This window comes from Tiliqua scincoides, chromosome 7 (genome assembly GCF_035046505.1).
Source record: "Tiliqua scincoides isolate rTilSci1 chromosome 7, rTilSci1.hap2, whole genome shotgun sequence".
NCBI classification, from domain to species: Eukaryota; Metazoa; Chordata; class Lepidosauria; order Squamata; family Scincidae; genus Tiliqua; species Tiliqua scincoides.
The window spans coordinates 50,099,324-50,124,945 of NC_089827.1; the positions used below are offsets into that span (position 1 = coordinate 50,099,324).

Below are 25,622 nucleotides of genomic sequence, written 5' to 3' on the forward strand. Positions count from 1 at the left end.
CTTCCCCCTTTCCAAAGGGAGAGAGAAAATGAACACAAACCTGCATGTGTTCTAATAATCCAGTGAGGGTTTGCAGCCAGGTCATGGTCTGAACATACCGCTCTGTGTTCATGATCTTAATCTCTGTTCGTAATTCTGGAATAATTGCACCTGTCCGCCAGCCATGCTTTAAGGTCAGATCCTGTTTTGCCAGCCAGGATTGCAAAACAAGTGTTAGTGTTAAGACCATTTAAAATGTACTTTCTATTCTTTTATTGCAAAAGGGTTTTTGTGAAATATTCCTTCTTATACGCACACAGCAATTATAATTAAGTGGCTCAGCTATGCCAGCAGGCAAATAACTAAAAGAACAAGCTAAAAAGTTTCCATTCCAAAACTTGACAATCAGACCCAAGAGCCTGCATTAAAACAGAACACTTACAGCTCTTCAGAAAGGGACGTTTTGGTACTAGAAAGAAAAAAAAGATGCAAAGCAAGTTTGGGAAAGGACTACAAGATCAGAAGTAGTGAAATATTAATAGGCCATGCCCTATGTTTAGTAATTGGGAGCTCTTTCTGGCCAAATAAGAGGAGCATTTTTCACTGTAAAATTAAGGGCAAACCGCATTTTTTGCAAAATGGTCATTTTGCCCCTCCCCCCTTTTATAAACTAACAAAGAACAGAGTGGGAGAACAACTGAAATGCAGCAAAACCATGGTTTTTCACACATACTACTGCTCAGGCAAGCATCTCCAGTTATATACATGCTTCTGACTTTTCCTTCCCAAGTATAAAACTTTGCATTTATCCCTGTTGACACGTATTGTGTTTGCATCTGCCCAGTTTTCCATCTGCTCAAGATTATCCTGTATCCTATTCTGGGCTTCTGGGGCAGTGGTTCTCAAACTTTTTAGCACTGGGACCCACTTTTTAGAATGATAATCTGTCAAGACCCACCAGAAGTAATGCCATTAACCTGGAATTTATGTCAAGGCTGGGAGCGATATCATCAAGCAGGAAAATTTAACACCCCATATGACAAAATCAAATAAATTAAAAGTTTATAATAAGTATATGTTTATAAATTTATTTAAAACAAAGAACCACCCTCCCAAGCAGTTGCTGATCAGTTAAAAAAAAAACCTAACATCCCAAAGGCTGCAGTCCTATCCGCACTTACCTGGGAGTAAACCTAATTGATTGTCATTGTTAAAAGCAAATACAGAGTAGCCTGTTAAAAGCACAGATCTGTAATATTTCCCCAAATGCAGCCACATATCATGGTAGCATCAAGTCTACTAAAAAATAAAATACACTTTGAAATGAATGGGAACCCACCTGAAATTGGCTTGCAACCCACCTAGCAGGTCCCAACCCACAGTTTGAGAAACACTGCTCTAGGGTATTAGCTAGGCAACCTAGTTTGGTGTCATCTGCAAATCTGATGAGCATCTCTTCTACTCCTTCAATCACGTCACTGGATGCCCCCAGTCTGAGCCCAGAGGCACCCCACCTGTTAATGGCTTCTCATCAACTTGGAGGGAGGTTACAAGTACAGTTTGTCAGCCAGCCACAGATTCATCCAATAGAAGCATCATCTAGCTCACATTCAACCAACTTGTCCACTAGGATGCTATGGGGAACCTTGTCAAAAGCCTTACTGAAATCCAGACATATTATGTTTACATCATTCCCCTGATCTACCAAGATAGTCTATCATAAAAAGGGGAAAAGGTTTACCTAGCAAGACTTGTTTTTAAGAAAACCATGCTGGCTCTTAGCAATCACCACCTTCCTTTCTAAGGTGATCTAAGAACAAGCTTATAAGGCATTAACTTCTAAATAGACTCAAAACTATATGGCAAGTGGAAGAAGAGACTTAAGATACTCTGAACAGTACAGTAATCCCATCAGGTTTTTTTTTTTACATTTTTATAGCAGAAACACAGAGCTCTTGTCTATTTTTATAAATCTCAGTTTTACATTAATTCCACAATACATAGTACATTCTGGTAGATGTTACCAGCTTTCAGAGTGCAGCAAGAACAAACAGGCAAAACTACTTACTGCTAGATCACTGTAAATATGATCACCAAAATACAAGACTTTGGAGCCTCTCCAACCAGTCAGTTTCAAAAATTCATACAAGTTACCCTAGAAACCAGAAAAAAAGTCAAAGATATGAACCACAAACAAAATCTGACAGTCTTGAATGGCATGTGTACAATTGCACTGCTGCTGTCCTGCCCTCTGACAGAGTAGCATAACTTCACCTCTTCACAAATGGTTGTACTCTAGGGATACAACCCTAGACACATTTATTTGTAAGTCCCACTGAACACTGTGGGATTTACTGAGTAAATATGTCTAGGATTGTGCTGTAAGAAAGTTTGTTACAACCAAGTATCACTGAAATCCATGGGATAAGTTGGTTGTGACTCACTTAAGTCCCATTAATTTCAAATCCTTGGAAATCCTAACTTTAAGATACAGCCACGTGAAAAACCAAACTATAGTCCTGTAACCAATAAAAAAAGTGTCCCTTGGTCTTCAATGCCACTTTCTGGTCCAACAGGATGTCTGTTTTTATGCACTTGTTACTTACTATGCCAAGAAGAGTCTAGCTTTTTAAAAAGACACTTCTGTACGTTTAAAGCCTATTGAGATGTTAAAAGTGACTAAGTTCACTTCTGCTGAAACTGCTTTCAACTGCTCAAGTACGGACTTAAACTTGGTAGCAGGATAAAGAGCTCTAAACCGGATAGTAAGTCCTGGAAGGAACTGTGCAGTCTACAAGTTCAATCAAGTTCAGACCTCTACACAGTTACTGCATCCCCAGAACCACCTGATTTTTAAAGAGAGGCTAGGATCTCTTTTACAAGTGCACCCTTTAGTTAGGCCCATAGGTGGGATTCTGTGCTGCTTGAGTTGGGAGCACAGCTGTAAAGAGAGCTGTCACTTTGTTTTAGTAGGACCTGCCTTACATTAAGAGGATAGGTCAGCTCCTTTGATATTCAAATCACTGAGATTACTGGTCCTTCAAGAGGCAGAGAAGGAGCCTGGGACTGCTACATAAGAAGTATGTGCTCTTTGCCAAGTTACAAATCATCCAACTATTCATACATTTATTTAATGGATTGTTACCCCGCCTTTCCCAGGTGAGGGCACTCAAGGTCATTTACAGTTATCTAAAAACAAAACAAAGTACAATAAAATACACCAATGGATCAGCATTGGTTAAAACAGTTAAGCATAAAAGCTAACCAAGTTTTATAAATGGTTTAAGTCAGGGTTTCTCAAACTAGGGTGTTGTGATGCCCCAACCTGAGGGCCCTGGCCTCTGCCCCCTTAAGGGGCAGGGGGAGGCAGCGATGCAATACCCAGGATCGCATCACTAAGGGGGGGCACAGGGACTGGCATGCACTCATCAGTCCCTGCAGCAGCTTCCTGGGGATACAGGGAGTCCTCTGCAGGGCTCCCCAAAGCTTAAAAAGTGAAAGCGGAGCAACTGAGCTCCACTTCTGATTTTGCAAAGGTGGAACGTGATCCCTCTGCTTTCACTTTTTAAGCTTCAGGGAGCCCCACGGAGGGTCGCACAGGGCTCCCCGCAACCCTGGGAGACTGCAGGAGGCTCTGGTAAGTCCAGCCAAGCCCCTGCACCCCTTCACAGCGACGCAATCCTGGTGATCATGTTACTGCCCCCCTGCAAGGATTTACTGCAGGGGTCAAACTCCCTTGGAGTTTGAGAACTGCTGGTTTAAGTGAAATCCCTAAACTTAAATCCTATCAGTGTAAGCTGCCTGTTAATTTTACATTCTCACACACTCTCCTTTGTTTGAAGGACTGCAAGATCAGCACCGGCAGAAGGAAACTCACTTTACAGATGGGGAACTGAGGCCAGGTACAACTTACCCAAGGTCACTCAGTAAGTTATAGCCAAGATGACATATGAACCCATCCACATCTGAAACACTAGCTGGCAGACTAAGGTGGCTCCAACAGCTTTAAGTTAAAGATTTTACAAGCAAAGATGTACATCCCTAGATTGCTCCACAAAGCTACACAGAAAATCTTATTGAATATCACACATGCACTCTACCTGTTTGTAAATCTGGCCTTTTTGAAGTTCATGAATTTTATCCCAAAGCAATACTCCTCTTTCGTTCACCTTACGGAAGGGTCTAAAAAGAAAAAGTGCAAAGCAGCTTTACAGAAGCAGAAAGAGAGACATTACCAGCATATGAAAATAGGAGGGGAAAAAGCCCTATCCTATGGTGTCTCGGCTCCAAGAGGAACAGTGTCATCGAAATGGCCACTGGGGTATCCTATGGGTGTCATGGCAGCTGCTGGAGTCTCCTCAGGGCAAGGGAAAATTTGACACAGCTCACAGCAATGGCTCTCCTTGAATCTGTGCCAGCCTTGGAGCAGGCACAGACCCGAGGAGACCTGTGTCAGGCTTCCCAGCCAGGGAGGGAACACAGGATGCAGCAGTAGACTCTGCTGCTGTCTCCACCCCCTCCCATGTCCAATCCTCCTCTCCCTCCACCTTCCCCCATCCTGAAAAGCCACACTGGCAGCTGGTAGTTAAACTTACTGGTGGCTGTTTCCTGTGTCATCCTTGTGGTGCTGAGACCCAGCACTGACACTCCCTCCTCCATTCGTAACACCCAGGGCCAGAAGTACATGCATACCACGGGTACTCCGGCCCACAGGATTGGGCCCCAAGTACTGTATGCAGAGGTCCCCCTTTAAACGGTTCCCTTTTAAACCCTTTTTCTCCAGGGTTAGGCTGAATACTTTTCTACTCGTAAGAAAGGTATTTCTGGAAGCAACCCACAGTACAAAAATTAATTCCAGAAGATCTAATTTCATGTCCTATATGGTTGCTTCTCTAGTGCAGCCTAGAAGAGTTTTCCATCTAATTATATTTCTGATCTTTATATTATTCTTCAATATTGTGATACCCTTTAGAATTTCTCATTCCAAGACAAAGTGCACCAGAAATACAAGGTTTTGTGCGCAGTCTTGAGTAACACATACAGCCTCCTCTTTTTCTTTTCCTCTTATATGCCTTTGGTGTCATTTTATCTACCAAGGTAGGTTTCAGGCTGCAGGCAGCAGTGAGCATTAGAGGTGAGCAGACAGGCCTGAAGTCTAGATTCCATACCCTAACCAGACCCTCTTGCTTCAGTGTACCAGAAACTACCATCTTATGTAAACTACCCATGTGAGAGGGGAGAACTCACCTTCTCTTATCATTGAAAAAGTTTGGCTTGTCAGCCTGGACAATGACTACATCAAAGAGATCCCTCCAGTCTTTCCCAACTATGTACTTCATACCTCTATCCCTGCAAAAAAAAAAAAAAAAAAAGGCAGATCTACCATCAGTAATTACAACTGTAATTGGTCTGTTTTTCAAAGTTGCAATGAATGTTCAACATTTAGGCAAACTTTTTTTTTTTAATGTACAAAGCAAGCCACCTACACAAAGCTGCTAGGACTGTTTGTGATAAGGAACATCTTCTTGCCATGATCTGCCAGTTTTGCTAGCACAGCACGCGTCTGTTCAGCATAACAAATGTATTTTTCTAGAATGGAGAGAGAAAGAGAGGGAGGGAAAAGCCCAAATTACACAAGTTTCAAAGACACACTCATTTTCATATTCAGGACTGTTCACAATTCTATGTAATAGTGCCATGACTACAACAGCAGCAAATAGTTATCCTGGTGACCCAGCACAGAAAGATATATGTCAAAGAACTAGAGAGCCAACACTTCTCTAATAACTGCTAAGGACCAAACGAGAAAAGACGCCTCTTGTACGTAGCGCTACTGAAAACCATTGCCAGTAGCTTGCAGTCTCTATGCCACTACTATGATGAAGAAAAAATCCTTGGTTCATGCTCTTCTAGCAACTAGACAGGGGTGTCAAACATAAGGCCTGGAAAAGCAATTTATCTGTCCCCTGTTATAATTGGGCTCTCCCAGCTTGCTAATTGGGCTCTCTCATATCTTGAAATTATAAACAAGATTTGCACATTTTCTCTTCTGTCATTTGCAGCTATTAAGTTTTTACGTGGGAACAAAGTGCTTATTTCTGGACTGCATAAAGATGCCACCGTGCTTATTGATATCACTTCTGGCCCTCAGCAAGCACCACAAATGCTTTTCAGCCCACTACATGAAATGAGTTTGACTACACTAACCTGCACTAACCCTTTACAGATGGTACTTACACACTAACAGTATATAGTCTTGTTGGTGGATGGAGAATATGTAGTCACTGCATGTGTATTGGCAAGTATATGGGGCCAGAACACTTATGGTAACTTAATTACAGCATGCAGAACATATTGTGTTTATTTGGCCCTCATGCCCTGATTTTTCCAGTTTCAAGCTTGCGTGAAACCTATGCTCTTTAACTTGGAAAACCAGACAATGATTCCAAGGGTGCTGCATTGGCTGTGAAGATATCTGCCCATAAACTCCTAAGGCATTTCAGAAGTTTCAAGGCCCTGACTTGGTCGCATTAGACATAAGTCTTGCCTTGGAATTAGGCTCTAAATTAAGCCATTTCTGCCCAACTTTGCATCAGGGATCAAATGTGTACCCCTGTGGACTGGGCAGAAATGGGTTAACTTGAGTACAGAAGTATGCTTATACAACAATAAAATGAGTTGCTCCTGGAAACCAGAAGTTTCAAATGATGCTGGATCATAAGTTCAGACTCTAGGCACATTCTGGGCTTTCTAAAGAATTTTTAGCACACAGTCTCTCATCTAAATATTTGTAAAAGCATCATGTGCGCTACTAACATTCTAAAGCAACTGAAAAATGAGATGAGCAATGAAGATGCCTTATACCAAGCCAGACCATTGGAAGGGGCTGCCCAGGACCTCTGGAAGGGGTCTCCTTCCTCACTTGCTACCTGATCCTTTTTTAGCTGGACACTGAATCTAGGATGAACTTCAAGCAAACTAAGTGCTTTACCAACAAGCTATTCCTCCTTCCCATTTAACGATTTCAATTATTAATAAGCATAGTCAACATACAAATTGCCACATTTTCACCTGAAGGGTAGTTTTTCCTAGCTCCTGCCCACATGCTTATCAGGAGAAGAGTAGACTATCTAGCACAGTGGTTCTCACACATTTAGAACCGGGACCCACTTTTTAGAATGAGAATCTGTCAAGACCAACCGGAAGCGACGTCATCAAGCAGGAATATTTTTAACAATCCTAGGCTGCAAGCCTACCCACACTTACCCAGGAGTAAGTCCCATTGACTATCATTGTTAAAAGAATATACATAGTAGCTCGTTAAAAGTACAGGTCTGTAACATTTCCCCAAATGCAGTCACATACCATGGTAGCATCTATTAAAAATAAAATATTGAAATGAATGGGGACCCACCTGAAATTGGCACACGACCCACCTAGTGGGTCTCAACCCACAGTTTGAGAAACACTGATCTAGCAAATCAGAACCATGCAGATTTATAGGATCATTCTGAACGTTTGAACTGCCACATGGAAAGTCCTATCAAAATCAGTTTATATTTATTATTATTATTAATTATTATTATTATTATTAACAGTATTTATATACCGCTTTTCAAAAGCTCACAAAGCAGTTTACAGAGAAAAATCAAATAACTAAATGGCTCCCTGTCCCAAAAGGGCTCACAATCTAAAAAGATGCAAATGAATACCAGCAGACAGACACCAGAACAGTCAGTGCTGGGGTGAGGTCGGCCAGTTACTCTCCCCCTGCTAAAAAAAAAGGAGCACCCACTTGAAAAAGTGCCTCTTACCCAATTAGCAGGGGTTCCATAATCAGTTTATCCATAATCAGTTGCGTTTATGTCTGTAGATCCTAAAACAACTACGCTTTGGCCAAACAGAAAAAACCTAGCCTGCAAACAGTGCCTGTGGAATCCAAGACACAATTAGAGGACTTCAGAAAACCTGGTTCACTGAATCCTCATTTCTGGTGAAAACCTCTGATTACCTTTTTACTATTTTGGACACTGCTAACTGTCCAGAGACTTCCGTGATGCCTCAGCATCCAAATAAAGGCTGCTGAATTACTTTGATGCAGTAGCCATTATCCTGGGATTCTGCCTTTTTTATAGACATCTTCCCTGCTGAGATCCAGGTCCAGATAAAAGCAGACATTACCTCAGACGCAGTCTCAAGCGGATGCTCATCTAAGAAGCATGTACTTGGGGAGGACATTTCTGCGCACCATTTCATTCAATCCATGATGGGCCTTTGTGAAAGAAACCTACCCACTAGACTGCAAAACATCAACAAGAAGAAAAATGATTTCTCTCCCCATAAAATCTCACTAACGCTTACCGATATCTGCTTCAATCGCATGGTACATAATTCCTTTGATATGGACATCTCTGATTGAATCCTGGCAGTAAGATTAATATAAAAGTTAGAGAGAGCTTTTTCCATATTAAAACTTACTTAACTGATAGTATAGTGTTAGTGAAGAGAACACATCCTATTCACAACCTATGCCATGGTTTTTATAGCATTCTGGCTGGTTGCTAGGTTGTCTTAACTGGCAAGAAGTGCCGATTTACAAGGCAATGAAGAGAAAGTTAACTTCCAGACTGGGAAGACTGTAGCAGGAGCAAAAAATAAAATTCCACTCAGTGGTCAGTAAAGTGCTATTAAATATGGGGGGGGGTAGCGCTCCAGAACTTGTATCAGTGATGTACCTAGTGGGGGCAATGCGGGCAAATGCCCGAGGCACCAACCAGCAGGCGACTGCACCGTGACCCGCAACCCACTTCCCCACCACCATTTTTTGGTATGGCCCAGAACCACGCTGTTAGTGGGTGAGCTTCTGCAGCCACTATCAGCACAAATTCGGACAGCATTTGAGGGTCATCCTCTTCTCCTCCCCTTTCTTGAAAAGGGAGGAGAAGAGGGCAGCCCTCAAAATGGCCAGGTAGCCATGCTTGCCTCCAGCACCAATGGAGCCTTTCCCACCATTAGCAATAAGAAAAATCAGCACCTTGGAACTCATATCCAGAAATGAGAGTAGATAGCTCCCATACATGTGAAGGACAACAGCTCCATGAATAGCTATCAAACTAGGAGAGTTCAGTACCTTAACATCTTTGTAAAGATGAACAGGCTCGTAGTCTATGTTGTTTTTTAGGAAATACTCATTCACACAAGACAAGAGCGTCATCTCGGGCAAGGAGAAGATATCCATGAACTGCTTCATAGTGTTGCCTTGTGAACTCTGCAAACAAGCATATAATACTTAAAACACAATTATTGTGGCACAAGAGAGTTCAGTAAAGTTTTAGCTTAATATTTTCACTTAGTCTACAGACAAGAAACCAGGATAAGATATTAAGGAAACACTTGCAAGTGATGCTAAGAATGTTTTCAGTTAAGAATTAGTCACTTACAAATGTTATTCAGATGCTGAATAAGTTTTGTTATGTAAAAGGATCTTTCAGCATTGCTTACGAAAACATTTTCTGCCTGTTAAGCAGGAAATCTATTTATGAATAAGGTAATCTCTTTTCACAAGCATGTTTTGTCTAAACATCTTGGTGATGACACATAGGATACAATCAAGAACATTTTCACAACAGCCTTCAAATCAATTCACAGAGAGACAAGCAATACTTGTTCGGCAACAAACATCAGAAAACTTTCAGACTTTCAAAGCTTTACATGGGCAAAATCTTAATATTCAAAACCATGAAAGTTCAAGTAGATTTATACAAAAATTCAAGCACTTTAGTTACCCTGCAATTCAGTGGGCCATCCTGATCTGCAGGTTTTAGTATTCACAGGTGCCAAAACTGCTGTTGGAGGGTCTCAGAAGGCCTCCCAGATGTGACCGAAAGTCAATTCTGGTTGTGTTCAGAAATATTCCAATGACCTCCAGCCATTGATTTAATTATCTGCAGAATTCATTGTCCGAAGGGGGTCCTGTAGCAGATCCCCTGTCAATACTGAGAGTCCACTACACATAATTACTTTTGGATTTCTGAATCAATCAGAATATGCATTAACTTGCCATTAACATTCATTGCTGCTTCATACCTCACTAAGCCATACCTTTTAGACATGAATCAGAATAGACAAAGAGGCCTTGCTAAAGGATGGAGATAATATTTATACTACGAGAATTTATTCGTATTTAAAGAATTTATACCTTGCCTTTCTCTCAGTAATGGCAATCAAGGCGGTATATACTCTACACACAAATAAAATGATCACCACTTCCTTTCAGCACCTGGAAACATACTTTCATCTCCATGGGTTCTCATTCTTTTATTCCTCATGTTCCAATTTAGATTATGAGCCCTTAACACAACAAGAAGTCACTTATTCATATAAAGAGTCACTGGCAGAGTCAGTATAACATGTTACAATACAGTTAGCAAGATTACAAGACTGCCAATCTAGTTTTGTCATCATATGGAAATATGCTATATAAAATTAAAGCAGTTTGCACCTTTACCTTTCCATAGAAGTCACTCATTTGTTCCAAGGGGACATGAGACCCATCATACATGGCAATGACTTCTTCATCCGGGACAAGGCTCAGCCCTCTGGTAACAGCAATAGCAATTTCAGTGCCAAAGCCGCACAGTGAATTTCAAGCAGTTTGCACATAATACGGAAATTCTACATAGGATATCCTCAGGTCTTATACAAAGCAATGGACCGGCCTCAGCTACTTGGAATACATCTGTCATTAGATGTTCCGAGTTCTGTGGAGACCACTGCACACTGTCAACTGAGACAGACTGAAAGTCTCACAGATTGCGACACTTCCAAAAGGAAGGAAAATAAATGATGAATTTCCTTTCAAATTAGTATAATTTAGAGGTAAAGTTAAGCAGTTAAAGTATCAGATTACTCAGCAGAAAGCAACCTCGCCATCTAAAATATGTCAAATCACAGTATTTAAGCCCAGATTATAGCCATTTTTCAATTTTAATGGAGTTCAGCCTCAATTATTTTAACGAACACTAGGGATTTGTAGCACACACACCAGAAGTCATGATTAGAGGCTACCACACCACAAGCTAGCAGCAGGAATCAGATATAAAGGGCATCTGCCATTTGTTCATGGTATAATATGAATAATTTCTTCATTCCTTTTCTAGCTTCTCTTGCAGTTGCAGAGGCAAGATCAGATTGCCACTTCTGAAGCACAGCTGTGATGGCAATGTTAAATTGTGGGATGAAGCAGGAGAATCTACCCAACAAGTCACAGCTGAAGTGCTGACCAGAAAATACAATGGCAGAGGACAAATCTGATCACAAACACAACTCCTAAGAAGTGAGTGTTCCTCTCATTCCCGAGTAAGAGCCATTAGGGAATCATTTTACTGCTTTCCTACACTGAACATCATCCCCTGGGGGCTGGGGATAAGAACAGGCCCTCAGCTCGACTGTACTTGTCGTAAGAGGTGACTAAACAGCCACCAGGTAGACGGAACTTGTCAGCCTGGGAAGGCAGCTCATCTAAGAGAAGGAAAACTCTGATCCCAAACTTCCACTGCCTTGTGGCTATATCCAGTTACGGAAAAGGCTTCAGGAGTCAACCCCGAGGCAAAATCCGGAGCCAGAGTCCCTGAGGCAGTTCGCGGCTCTGGCAACTCCTGTGACGCCGCTAGAACCAACCGTATTGGCTTCTGCCTTTCCATTGAACCATTCCAGCGACGTGGAAAGGGGGGACTTGCTGCACGAGAAACAGCCTATCCTCCATACCTACTTTACCCAGGCTTCATGCATTGGAGAGGACACTCCAACTTCACCATACAGCGTCAACATAACACGGGAAGCAGCAGTTTACCGGTTATAAGTCTTCGCTCGATTGGTGTGATGCCAGGGACTGCTTCCGACGGTGGGGGAGATCATTGCATCTCATTGGGCACCTATTGCCCACTTAAGCTGGGCAGTCCCCAACCAGTAAGGTGCTGCCTCGCCACGGTCCGTTAACCTCATGGGGTGCATGGGGTTTAGGATGAAAACCGACAAGCGGATCGACAACTCTGCACCAGGCAACAGGAAAAAAAAACTCCTGCCCTAAAGCTGGGCACCTGGAATGTTAGGACAATGACAACTGGCTTTTCTGATGACCTGCAAGAAATAGACGCACGCAAAACAGCTGTCATCGACATGGAGCTGAGCAGACTGCAGATGGACATTGTCGCCCTTCAAGAGATGAGGCTGCTGGATTCAGGATCTGTCAAGGAGAGAAATTTCTCATTTTTCTGGCAGGGAAAACCACCAAACGAAACCAGGGAACATGGCGTTGGCTTTGCGGTCAGAAATACCCTGCAGGAAGCCATCATCCCACCTACTGCAGGAAGTGAAAGAATTTTGTCCCTGCAGCTCCAGTCATCAGCAAGACTTGTCACTCTCATCAGTGCATATGCACTGACTCTGTCATCTCCAGCAGAAGCCAAAGACAAATTCTACGATGACTTGGCCACCACTATCAAGAAGATCCCTATAAACCAGCCATTGATCACAGTTCGTGGCCCACTTGCTTAGGTCAGTTCGGCACTGGGAAGATGAACGAAAATGGCCAATGCCTGCTAGGGTTTTGCTGCCATCACGGTCTCTGTGTCAGCAACACGTTCTTCAACATGAAGCCCCAACATAGAGTCTCTTGGAGACACCCAAGAACAAAGCACTGGCACCAGCTCAACCTGATTCTCGCCAGACACTCCAGCCTTCCCAGCATCAAGATCACAAGCAGTTATCAGGGTGCTGCCTGCGACACTGACCACTCCCTGGTGTGCAGCAGAGTGAAACTCCGAACAAAGCGACTGTACCACACAAAAAAGGAAGGAAGACCTCACATTGACACCAGCAAGACCCAGGATCAGGGATAAGTGGAGGAATTTGCACGAGCCCTTGAAGAAACTTTTCCAGGCCCGGCCAATGCAAATGCACCCAACAGATGGGAACATTTCAAGAATGCTGTTTACAACACTGCCTTGTCCATATTCGGCAAGAAGACCAACAAGACAGCAGACTGGTTTGAAGCCCACTCTGAGGAGTTGACACCAGTCACTGAGGAAAAGAGGAGAGCTCAAGCAGCATACAAAGCCTGTCCCAGTGAGCACAACCTGCAGATCCTCCAAGCGGCTCGCAGAAAAGTCCAGCAGATTGCCAGGAGATGTGCTAACAACTACTGGCTCCAGCTTTGTTCCCAGATACAGATAGCAGCTGACACGGGCAACATCAAGGGGATGTATGATGGTATCAAGCAGGCCCTAGGTCCAACACAGAAGAAAATTGCCCCCTGAAGGTCATCCAGGATTGGGCGCATCACACACGCGAGGTCATCCAGGATTAGGCGCAGCAGATGGAACGCTGGGTGCAGCACTACTCTGAGCTATATTCCAGAGAAAAAGTAGCCACCGAAGAATCGCTGAACAACATTGAGTACCTGCCTGTGTTGGAGGAGCTTGACAGTGAACCAACCCTAGAAGAACTTAACCTGGCCCTGGACTCCCTTGCCTCTGGCAAGGCACCTGGGAAAGACAGCATCCCTGCTGAAGTCCTAAAATGCTGCAAAGAGATCATCGTCACTGAGCTGCGTGAAATACTCTGTCTCTGCTGAAGAGAAGGTGGAGTACCTCAGGACATGAGGGATGCAAACATCATCACGCTGTACAAGAACAAAGGCGACAGGGGTGACTGCAACAACTACCGTGGCATCTCTCTCCTTAGCGTTGTAGGAAAGCTGTTTGCCTGAGTTGCACTAAAGAGGCTCCAGGTACTTGCAGAGAGCATCTATCCAGAATCGCAGTGCGGATTCCAAGCCAACAGGTCCACCACTGATATGGTATTCTCCCTTAGACAGCTGCAGGAGAAATGCAGGAAACAACAACAGCCACTCTTTATAGCCTTCATAGATTTCATGAAGGCTTTCAACCTGGTCAGCAGGGACGGCCTCTTCAAGATTCTCCCCAAGATTGGATGTCCACCCAGGCTCCTCAGCATCATCAGGTCTTTCCATGAGGATATGAAGGGCACTGTTGTCTTTGATGGCTCCACATCAGACCCCTTTGACATCTGAAGTGGAGTGAAGCAGGGCTGTGTTCTTGCGCAGACCTTGTTTGGGATTTTCTTCACCGTCCTGCTGAAGCATGCCTTTGGAACTGTAACAGAAGGCATCTATCTCCGGACCAGATAAGACGGAAAGCTCTTCAACCTCTCCAGACTGAGAGCAAAGTCCAGCTGAAAGGTCTGCTTGACTTCCTCTTTGCCAACGATGCAGCTGTCACCACCCACTCTGCCAAAGATCTCCAGCAGCTCATGAATTGTTTTAGCAAGGCCTGCCAAGACTTTGGACTGACAATCAGCCTGAAGAAAACACAGATCATGGTTCAGGATGTGGACTCACCACCCTGCATTACAATCTCTGCGCATGAACTGGAGGTTGTCCATGATTTTGTGTACCTTGGCTCAACGATCTCCAACACTCTTTCTCTCGATACCAAGCTAAACAAATGCATCGGTAAAGCAGCTACCACGTTTTCCAGACTCACAAGAGTCTGGTCCAACAAGAAGCTGACGGAACATACCAAGATCCAGGTCTACAGAGCTTGCATCTTGAGTACACTTCTGTACTGCAGCGAGTCATGGACTTGCTTCGCACACGACAGGAGAGTAAACTGAACGCTTTCCACATGCACTGCCTCCGACACATCCTCAGCATCACCTGGCAGGACAAAGTTCCAAACACTATCCTGGAACGAGCTGGAATCCCTTGCATATAAACACTGCTGAAACACCTGAATTGGCTTGGTCATGTCATGAGAATGGATGATCGCCAGATCCCAAAGGATCTCCTCTACGGAGAACTCATGCAGGGAAAGCGCCCTACAGGTAGACCACAGCTGCGATACAAGGACATCTGCAAAAGGGATCTGAAGGCCTTAGGAATGGACCTCAACAGATGGGAAACCTTGGCCTCTGAGCGTCCCGCTTGGAGGCAAGCTGTGCAGCATGGCCTCTCCCAGTTTGAAGAGACACTTGGCCAACAGACTGAGGCAAAGAGGCAAAGAAGAAAAGCCCATAGCCAGAGAGACAGACCAGGGACAGACTACACTTGCTCCCAGTGTGGAAGGGATTGTCACTCCCGAATCAGCCTGTTCAGGCACACTAGATGCTGTTCCAGAACCACCATTCAGAGCATGATACCATAATCTTTCAAGACTGAAGGTTGCCAACTTCTAACACTGAACATTTGCCAGAGCATATTTGCCACTAGCAGAGGCCACCTAAATTTGACACTGGTGGCCAATGCCTATCAAAGGATGCCCATGACTGGGCTGAACTTTTAACCATCAGTCCCAGTGGGAGCAGTAATACCCAGTCCACCTTCAAGGATTAGGCAGGGAGGGCCAAGGAAGAAGATTGATAGCAGGGCTTTGCCCTAGAACAGTGGTTCTCACACATTTAGCACCAGGACCCACTTTTTAGAATGAGAATCTGTCGGGACCCACCGGAAGTGATATCATAACCAGAAGTGACATCATCAAGCAGGGAAATTTTTAACAATGCTAAACTGCAGTCCTACCTACACTGAGTCAGCAGTAAGACCAATTTACTGTTATTGTTAAAAAGAGTATACATAGTAGCTTGTTAAAAGAACAGGTCTGTAACATTTCCCCAAATGCAGTCACATCCCATGGTAGCAACAAGTCTAATAGATTAAAAATAAAATATTGAAATGAATGGAGACCCACCTGAAATTGGCTCATGACCTACCTAGTAGGTCCCAACCCACAGTTTGCAAAACACTGCCCTACGGCCCACAAGAACCTGGCACCAGCACTAGCCACTAGAAGTCTACTTAATGGGTATTTTTAAGTGCTAGGATAAACATACTATAGATTTGAGTACAAGATACTTCAGTGATTTGCTTATGATTGAAGTATATACAATACCCCTTATTTGATTTGATTTTTAAGAGTGTGTATCAGCTAATATTTCGGCTTTTAAGACAGGCTGCTTAAGAGGGCCAGCAACTTCCCTACCTGATAAAAATGCAACCATGCAGATTCATTTATTTTTTCCAGGTAGATTTTTCATGTGCTTGCACACTTTTGAAGGAACATAAAAGCTCCCACTTACACAATTAACACTATGTTTACTGTTGTATTTCAAACAGCAATATGATATTTTTACAATGACAAAAACCATGTTGAAACATATATAAAAGCTAGTGCCAGTGTAGCTTTGATCAATTGCTAAGTGCAGAGTATTTTTAGCAGCCTTCTATTGCAATTTAGCAGCTGGAAGCAGGAACATTGGTCAGTGCCAAGTGGCCAGCCAGTTCTCCTTCAACCTCAGAAGGAGTTCAACCACTAAAATCGCTATTGTTGCATTGTTGCAACCCTCCTACAGAGGAGTATATAACACAGAAGCCTATGGACTGTATTGTACTGCTACTACATGAGTGCTCCCAGAGGCCCCCACTTATTCATGGCAAAGATTTGGTACAAACTAAACAAGTTGGACTCACCGGTACACCGTTCCCAACTGAATATAATGAAATGCATCAATCTTCATCAGTAATGCCTTGAAATAAGAATAAATTTCAGATAAAGTTTCACAAAGCACTTTTGAAGAAGTTTCAAAGCAACCAACCATGAAAACTTCAACTCAGTGTTGAATGCATTACTAGAAGAATTTAAACTAAGCGAGCCAGTATCATAATAAATAAAAGCTATCATGTAGCCACATTTGGCATGCTGTGCATAGTTCTGGTAGGTCCATTTTTAGTGCAGAAAAAAGGTATCCAAAAGGATCACAGAGTTGAAATACCTCCCTGATGGAGGAAAGCCTAGAATATTTTGAGATTTTTAGCTTAAAAAAAGAGATGACAAAGGGCAGGGAAATATAACAGAGGCATACAAAGTTATGCAAGAAACAGGAAATTTTCTCCCTATTCTCATCACTCAGTGAAACTGATCAGCAGTAGATTCAGACAAGTGGTACTTCACACAGCAAGAACACAAACAGTGATGGCCACTGGCTCAGGGCCCACTCCGATCCAACTTTCCAGTACCAGTGCAGTTGCAATATAGCCTCAAGATAAAGGAACAAATGTTCCCTGACTTTGAGGAGGCCCTCTGTGACTGCCCCCTCCCCACAGGATGCAGTGCATGCTCTGTTTGCACAGCTGAATCAGTAATGAAATGTTGCATAGGATTTGGCCCTCAGTTGGCTCTAAAAGGGAATTACACATATAGTACATAAAAATTTTCCCAAGTAATTAAGCTCCAATTATCACTTCGCCTTATCTCCAGGTCAATCAGAGGACAGAGCCTTTCAACTCTGAAAAGCTTCTTGCCTGAGCAGAGATTAGTTTCTGTAGTAACTTTGCTGGAAAATTCCAGCCAAAGTTAACTTTTTATTCTCCTCTGTTCCATTTTGCAAACCCTGCTGCAGCCTGGTTGTATTGCTAAATGCAAGCCTTTAGCAGAGATCTGTTTTTTCAATTCCAGGATGGAATCCTCCTTTCCATTTGAAGCAAAGTCCCAGGCTACAATTCAGTGCCCCATTATTTATGAATAACTCCCATGGAAAGCAGTGGGTCTACTTCTGAGTAAAAAGGGTTGCAAATATATGCAGCAGCATCTCTCTGCTGTGAACTGAATTGCACACTTTCAGTTATGTGTTATGGGTTGTATGTTGTACGTAGAGCTTCTGGCTTAACACACCAGACACCTTAAAGGTGGATTTGATTCATGGATCTCCTGCAGTGGTTCCCTGCTTTTTTCACTTGCATATCCCTTGGCAGCCCATTTCCATAAATTGTACCCTTCATATTAGCAAAAAGTAATTAATAATACAAGCCCTTATCTCCTCTATACGAAAGCCCAGACTTCATGTATTCATCACAGTGTTTTCTCATTTTATCTGTTTGAAGAACAGAAGGCTGCCTTTGCACTGTTTTGCTCCAGAAGTGTGATGAGAAATTCTGGGTGACTGATCACTTTCCATATTATGTTTCAGCTTTTTTACTGTGCTGGTTTACAATCACTGGTTCATAGATGATGACCAAAAACTAGCTATTGGTGGGGCTTTCACAGCCAGCTAGCTACCTCCCTTCCTGGCTTGCTGGTCCTTGCAAGGCATTCTGGAGCACGACCTGCCTTTTTCTGCCATTATGCCATTCTTTTTCAATTACCCCTAAAGGTCCTGTTGAGTGTCCCTGGGAGTACGTGAATACCAGGTTGGGAACCACTGTTTTACTGGTATGTTGTTTACAGTGCACTTACTCTGATAGTGTTTACAAAAAGGTGGTGAAGACCAGAATTTAAAAAAGAATAAAAATGTATCCAATGATCTTTTACTATGTTTTTAATAAATTAGAGACTGTACAGCTCTTAAGTAACAATTAGTGGTAAGTTATTTTTCAGGATCTGGCCTTCGGCTAATTCAGTCAAAGCTATAGTCAGACACCCCCCCCCAAGTGTAACCCCCGACTTATCCAAGGGTCATGGCAAATTCCATGATTTTGCTCAAAGCCTGCCCTTGACTTATCTGTGAGATAGACTTGTCTGGGGTGGATAAAATTCATTTATGAAAAGGTAATACAACTGTTATAAGTCACAATAGCTCAATAGAACTTTCATGCTGAGAAATAACAGGTGCCTAAAATGTTACAAATGGAGAGGCAACGTGCGAAGAAACTGAGGTCATGTCCTCTCAGTGGCTTTCCAGAAAGATCTAGTGTGTCATGTAAAACTGTGGATGCTGGAACAGATAGATGCTTTGTCTGATCCACCAGGGCTCTTATGAGTTTTTGACATGGGGTAGCATTCAAGCATTAAAATAGTGACAGATAAAACAAGCAAATCGGTCAATTGTGTAGATCCCCTCTCATTTCAGAAAAAGGACATGCTTGTTAACAGCTGTGATTGGACATCCAGTATGAACAGCATCATTACATTCAACTTGGAACAAATTGTCTATTGTCTTAACTAAATGTCATTGAGTTTGCAAAGCTGTTAGAAACCAAATCTCGCATAAATAGATATTCCGTTCCAATTCAGAAGGCAAAAATTTTTTTTTTTAAAAAAAGGTTCCTGGCAACAATTTAAAGTCAATTACAAATAACAAACTGTAGAAGTAGAAATGAATTTCCTGACAAATCATACATTGGAGAAGGCCAATAATATATTATATGCAACAACGTTTCAAATAAAATCATTTATACCTACCCGATGTACATCATAATGAAGGCCTCTTATTGCAAAACTGGGATCATAATCATACTTCCGAATTTCTGCAGGATACTGGCAGGATTATGAATAAAAAGGTTACGTTAACATACAAAACTCATTTAAGTATATGCAAAATGGATAAGAGCTATTTTATCAAAACAAGTCCAGGAATCCTTTGCCTTCTTATCTGCAACAGGAAATACTCAGTTTATCTCCTGTGGCACTGTACATGTGAGAGAACATCTCTAAGACCCAAGTTAGTACCACTCTTTGTAAAATTTATGACAATCCCCTTTATGACAGAGCTCACAGGTGACTGAGGGTCTGTGCATCACAGTCCACTGAAATTGGATAGCCAAGAAAGGCAACAATTTCTTCATTTGTTTGCTATTTTATCCAGAAAGGCATGTCATGATCACCAGGTTTATTGCAACAGTGGTCCTAGAAAGCAGAATACAAGCAGTACATAAGAGTTCTGCCTTGATTTTGCATGATGCAATACCCTGTGGAAGATCTTGGAAGCTGCGATGCATTTGAAAACGCACAGATTGTGCCCAAATCTAGAGTTTCAAGCTTCTTCCTTGTACTTTCGTGTAAAGGGATATGGGCTGAGCTGACCCTCCACTGAAACGGATTCACAGCCCAAGCCTAATGAGGCTGCCCGTGCATCATTAGAATGGCACCAAAATGGCCCCACTGTAATCTGCAAGACCAGGGAGGCAGCCAGAGGTCTCCTCAAGGTAAAGGAACAGTTGTTTCCTTACCTTATGTGTTAATATGCTTTTATCTGTTTTTAAATTATGTTTTTAATCTGTTTTAACCTGTTGTAAGCCGCCTTGAGTCCCTTCGGGGAGAATGGCGGGGTAAAAATAAAGTTGTTGTTATTATTATTATTATGTCGAGCCCTGTATGAAGAATAGGTAAATGTATTGGACCTTGACCCAATTCCCCTTTAAATAAAAATTTGTCTTGCTGCTATTTAAGCTCAGGTTTGATTCTACTTTGAGCAGTTTGCTTATTAAGCAGCTGTGAGAGATTAATAACTAAAGGCAGTGGGGAAGGAATTGTTTAGTGTTTGAAAGTATAATAGAGGGTTGTGGAGAGAATCCTTCCTTCTTTTAACCTGAGTAGTTGCCTCAGCTAAGGGATGCGATAAGCTGAAGAAATTGATAAGGTTTAAAGTTGAGGTGGGATGAGAGTTAATGTAGGACATATAGTACCAGTTGCAGACATGCCATAGACTTCTATGGGCAAAAGCCCTGGACGTGAGTTGCTAGGACCCAACCGAAGCTTCTCTGAGGCTCCCGACAGGGGCAGAAACTGTGCTTCCAGTTTCCTGGAAGCACAATTTATAGCATCAGGGAACCTCAGAGAGGTTTCCCCGACACAGTCCTGGGTCATGCAAGGCTCCTTGAGCATCAGGTGAGTAGGGGGGTGGATTTTTGTGCGGGGGCAGCGATAGCCCACCAGGGGTGCCATCAGGGACCTTTGCCCCTGGCACGGGGTTGGGGAGGTCTGTCGCTGTCTAGTCCTGGTTATTTTCCAACTGCATGAGTCATGTAAGTGTCCTCTGTAATGTTGAATTTGCCTTTTGTTTTGGTGCAACCTTAACCACTGTACTAAATTAAATTGATTAACCTGTTATCAACTGGGTGTTTTTTGGGGGGGCAGGGGGGTGCATTCATACAGAGTATGGAGTGTTAACATTCAAACACCCTGGCAGCCCCTATGGGTGTATTCAGATCTGGACCTGCTCAATGGCTTCTGTCCTTCTGTGTTGTGCCTTAGGGCACGTTTGTATCAGCTATCTCCCGGGCAGTGCATGGGAGCCAGGCACTGGCCCAGGCTAAAAGCAGGGTTTGTCAGACCCCAATGACCACAACAAGCACTGTGAAGGTGAATTCAGACTTCAGTTTTCGACATGGCTGTTGGTTCCCTCCACACCTCTACTTCCCCACCACATGCCATTCACACAAAGAAAGCCACAAACAAACCCAAACTATATTTTAAAAACACTTAAAGCCTACAAAAGACTGCAAATTGTATATGCTTATCTAAAATAAGGCAAATCATTCAAAGTATATAATTTGTTCTTTTTAAACTTGTGAGTCCTGAAAATATCCTTTTAACATGTCTTCCAGGAGGCAACAGTTAAGGGGACTAATTTTTTTTGCTAAACAATATTCTATTAAAAATGCTTAAGTTTTCACAGCTTTTTCTTCCCATTTTCACAGCTTCCTACTAGATGAGATGCCTGTCATCTTACCACTTCATCAGAATTATCCAACGTTAATTTAGCTCCTAGATTAGAGCCTTCCGTTGTAAACATCAACCACCTCAGGGTATAATGAAGAATTACAATTTAAAACTATTCTCAAAATCAACTAGGCAAGAGAAACAGACATGCAGAGAAACTCCACCATAGCTCTATACAGTACTGTAACGTATGCTGTATTATAGGAGAAATTTATTCCATAGTCCTATGTAATGGACTTTTTTTGTAATGGACTTTTTATGTAATGGCTTTTTAGTAATGGAACGCACCGGCACCTTTTTTCCCCCTCCTCTCAGTCCCCACCTTTTTTCCTTCCCTGCGCCACCCCGCCCCACACTGCTAGCTAGGGAGGGATTCGAACCTCCAACCTTGTACTCCACAGCCCAACACTCTCTCCATTGGGCTATAGGAAAGCCTATGGTCAAAGTGTTCAGAACTAATATACAAGGTCTTGAGTCCAGCTGGTGGCCATCAGCACCTCAAGTATTAGTTCCAAACACTTTGAGCCTCAGAGCTCTTATGGTTCAATAGCTAAAGTGCTGGTCTGTGGAGCCAGAGGCTAAGGGATCAAATCCCTATGAGGAAGAAATTTTTATTTATTTTTTTAGGTGGGAAGGTGCTCCATGGCTGCAAAAGTTCAGTCCCAGGCAGGCTTTTTTTTTTTTTTAAGTCCCAGGTAGGACTTAACCCACAGTTAAGCTCCTGGAGTAAGCCCCCTGCTGGAGGCTGTGGGTTAAGTCCTACCTAGGACTTAAAAAAAAAAAAAGGTAAAAAAAAAGCCTGCCTGGGACTGAACTTTGAGGAGTTTTGCAGCCTCAACTGGCCCCCCTTTTGGCAACTGGCAACCAACCTTTATATTTTGCAGCCATGGAGCACCTCCCCACCTAAAAAAAAAAAACTTCTTCCTCATAGGGATTTGAACCCCCAGCCTCTGGCTCCACAGACTAACACTTTAGCCATTGAGCCATAAGAGCTCTGAGGCTCAAAGTGTTTGGAACTAATACTTGAGTCGCTGATGGCCACCAGCTGGGCTCAAGACCTTATATATTAGTTCTGAACACTTTAACTATAGACTTTCCTATAGCCCAATGGAGAGAGTTTCCTATAGCCTAATGGAGCCCCTCCCCACCTAAACAAATGGGGTGTTTCACTCCAGCTGTGGCAGGAGTGCTTTTGCTATCAGGGAGCTCACACGGGATGGACGTGTGCGTGGTTATTGACTACGTCTAGTTGTATCTTATTACTTCTTTCTCCGATTAAAAAATGGTTTATAAATAAATAAATAAATACATACACACATACATACATACATAAGTAAATAAATAAATAAAAGATTAACAGTTGTGAGTTCCTGCACCTTTTTTTTTTTTTAAACACAAAAAAAGCACTGGTCCTATATATTCATTCCCTCCAGCATGTGGAGGCAGCAAATCGTTAGGAGTGGCAAGGGTGTACAGCAAGCAAGCCCCACTACGAAACCCAAGCACTCCAAAGCCTCTCCCCACCAAATGCATAGTGCTTGCACCAATGAACTGTGTATCCAGGAAGACAATCTCCCCATGATTAGGGACACTGGTAGCCCAATATCCTTAATTATGCCGAGAATCTCTCCCTGGGTACAGCATTTGTGCTGCAGACAAATACTGTACTCAAATGATTGTGGGGTAGGGCTTGCCAGAGCACTCATACAGCCCCCACCAACACACAGAATACATTATGTGTTTTAACATTTCTCACTTATCTCTAAAACCACAGCAAGCACATTAAAAATAGAGTTCATGCAGAAAATTTAAGTTCAAAAAAAAAGGGGGGGGGACATAATTTAGTTTTTCTACCCCAGTACTAAATAGCACAAATAGTTTAGACTTAATCGTAATAGACTTATAATAAATAAGATTTACACAAGTGTAATTATGTGTAGAGATGGACTCTTATTTACTACTCCTGATGTATTTATAGACATGTGGATACATATATATAGTCACTGACCTTTGGACTGAAATGCAACATTGGAAGTGCCCAACACACTACCACACTAGGAACTCAGGTTAGATAGCATTAAAATTATTCTTGATGAACACTGAAGGGTTAATATTTGAATGTCTACCAATGTCATACAGCAATCTGGGCCCAGTATGCATGCTAGGAAGCAAGTCTTATATGTTTTAATCAAGCAGAGGCCTTCTATCCATTGTCAACTCATGGGACAAGGGCTGCCTTTCTGTGAAAGAGAACCTTTAAAAAAAATCTGACTGTTGAGATCATCATATATACAGCATGTGTTCTATATTATGTTTTGCAAAGTTCCAACTGAAGGAGAAACTAGGAAGATGTCAACAGACCTGCTAGAATTCAGGAGATGCTATCCCATATTGCTCCAGGATCATCAAGAAAACTTATTGGGGGGGATCTTAAAATCTTATGTTATGTCTTTACCTGAGCTAATTATTTAGCACTCAAAGTATGAATTTCTATGCCTACCAAACAGCTTGGAAATTTTAAACAAAAAGCAAAACACATTGTTTTGCCAATTTTGCCAAACTCTTACTCCTGGGAAATTTAAGCACCAATTACCTGACCTTATGCACACTAAGAAGCAAACCCCACTTTGCTCAACTAGACGTGCTTCCAAATATATGTGCAGAGGATTGCTGCTTCAGCCTTCAAATAGATTAGGGTATCCTTACATATATAGAAACTGCCAAGCAGACACTCATCTCACCTCCAAGCATACATAAATGAATTTGCATGACTAAAGAATTTGGATTATGCTCCTAGACTCTATTTAGTTGCAAACTAATACATTTTAATTGCCATAGCAACTACCATAATTGGAATGCATGCTTTATCAAGGAATTGATGAACAGTCCACCTTGGCAATAAGCACTACAGAACAGTGGCATAGCTAAGGGGGTGCAGGGGGTAGCGGTCACAATGGGCAACAAGCTTTAGGGGGACAACAAGCTGAACTTGACAATAGTGGCCAAAATTGTGAAAATCTTGGTATGTGCGAATAATACCATCATGTTATTTATCATTGGAAAGGTAATTTAAAGCAGAATGCAATGAAACAAATGTCATTTGAATAACTTTATTCCATCCAAAGTTGTGGCCAATTAACTAGAAAACAAAAACACAACTGCCTTAAGGAACAAAAAAGAGGATTTCCTGACCTATGAGACTGATTTTTCTGAAAGCCAATGAGATGTTATTATGAGACGGCATGGAATCAATAAGGTGTCAATACGAGTCAGCTCTCATTTCCATGTATCATCATACAGCTACTCCTGGTAACTGGTAAAAAGGCACTTTTTCAAGTGGTACTCCTCTTATATTTAGCAGAGGGAGAATAACCATCCCTCTTCATCCCAGCACAGTGTCTCTAATCAATAAGGGGCACATTTTTTTATTTACTTAATTAAATTTGATTTTGTCATAGAGGGGGACTACAAAATCTTCTTTGATCCCACGTAGCAGATAGATGCCTTAGCTATGCCACTGGCTGAGGGGAGGTGGCAGATCAAGCGGGTGGTGAGATGCTGGGGAAAGGAGGCAGGTTCCCCCCCCCCATTTGCACTTTTTAAAAAGCCTGGTCGTGAAATCACTTCCGGTTGTAACATCACTTTTGGGGCATCATTTTGAGCTCTGCACAGGGCTAAATGTTCATTAGCTACGCCAGGGGTGTCCAAAGTTTTTGGCAGGAGGGCCACATCATCTCTCTGACACTGTGTTGGGGGCTGGGGAAAAAAAGAATTAATTTAATTTAAAGTTTGAATAAATTTACATAAATGAATATATTAAAGAGGAACTTATATGAATGAATGAATCGTCTTGCACAGAAGTGAAACAACAAGCAGTGGAGGGAGCCCTCATCCCATAGGTCACGCGAGAGGTCAAACAGTCGCCCTCACGCTGAGAGCAGTTGCATTGGGCCAGTGTGAGCTCCAACAAATCTCCGGAGGGCCAGAGGCTCATTGGAGACTGGGGGCTCCCTGACGGCCGCATTGAGAGGCCTCGAGGGCCGCATGTGGCCCCAGGGCCGGGGTTTGGGCAATCCTGAGCTACGCCATTGCTACAAAGTATGAGAATAGCGGCTGCAGTGATAACACAAG

At 42.6% G+C, this 25,622-nt stretch overlaps 1 protein-coding gene across 3 annotated transcripts in view; it reads right to left on the reverse strand.

Moving 5' to 3' along the window:
• The window catches only part of NT5DC3 (5'-nucleotidase domain containing 3), a 52,575-nt gene that overhangs the window by 9,521 nt on the left and 17,432 nt on the right, over positions 1-25,622 (reverse strand). For all 3 annotated transcript variants that reach the window (XM_066634174.1, XM_066634173.1, XM_066634172.1), the window contains exons 3-12: positions 19,233-19,307; positions 16,526-16,581; positions 10,487-10,577; positions 9,110-9,247; positions 8,341-8,401; positions 5,466-5,568; positions 5,227-5,328; positions 4,080-4,161; positions 2,048-2,134; positions 41-181 (exon numbers count right to left, since the gene is read on the reverse strand). In XM_066634174.1, the coding sequence (XP_066490271.1) occupies positions 41-181; positions 2,048-2,134; positions 4,080-4,161; positions 5,227-5,328; positions 5,466-5,568; positions 8,341-8,401; positions 9,110-9,247; positions 10,487-10,577; positions 16,526-16,581; positions 19,233-19,307 (936 nt within the window). The remainder of the gene's footprint in view (positions 1-40; positions 182-2,047; positions 2,135-4,079; positions 4,162-5,226; positions 5,329-5,465; positions 5,569-8,340; positions 8,402-9,109; positions 9,248-10,486; positions 10,578-16,525; positions 16,582-19,232; positions 19,308-25,622) is intronic.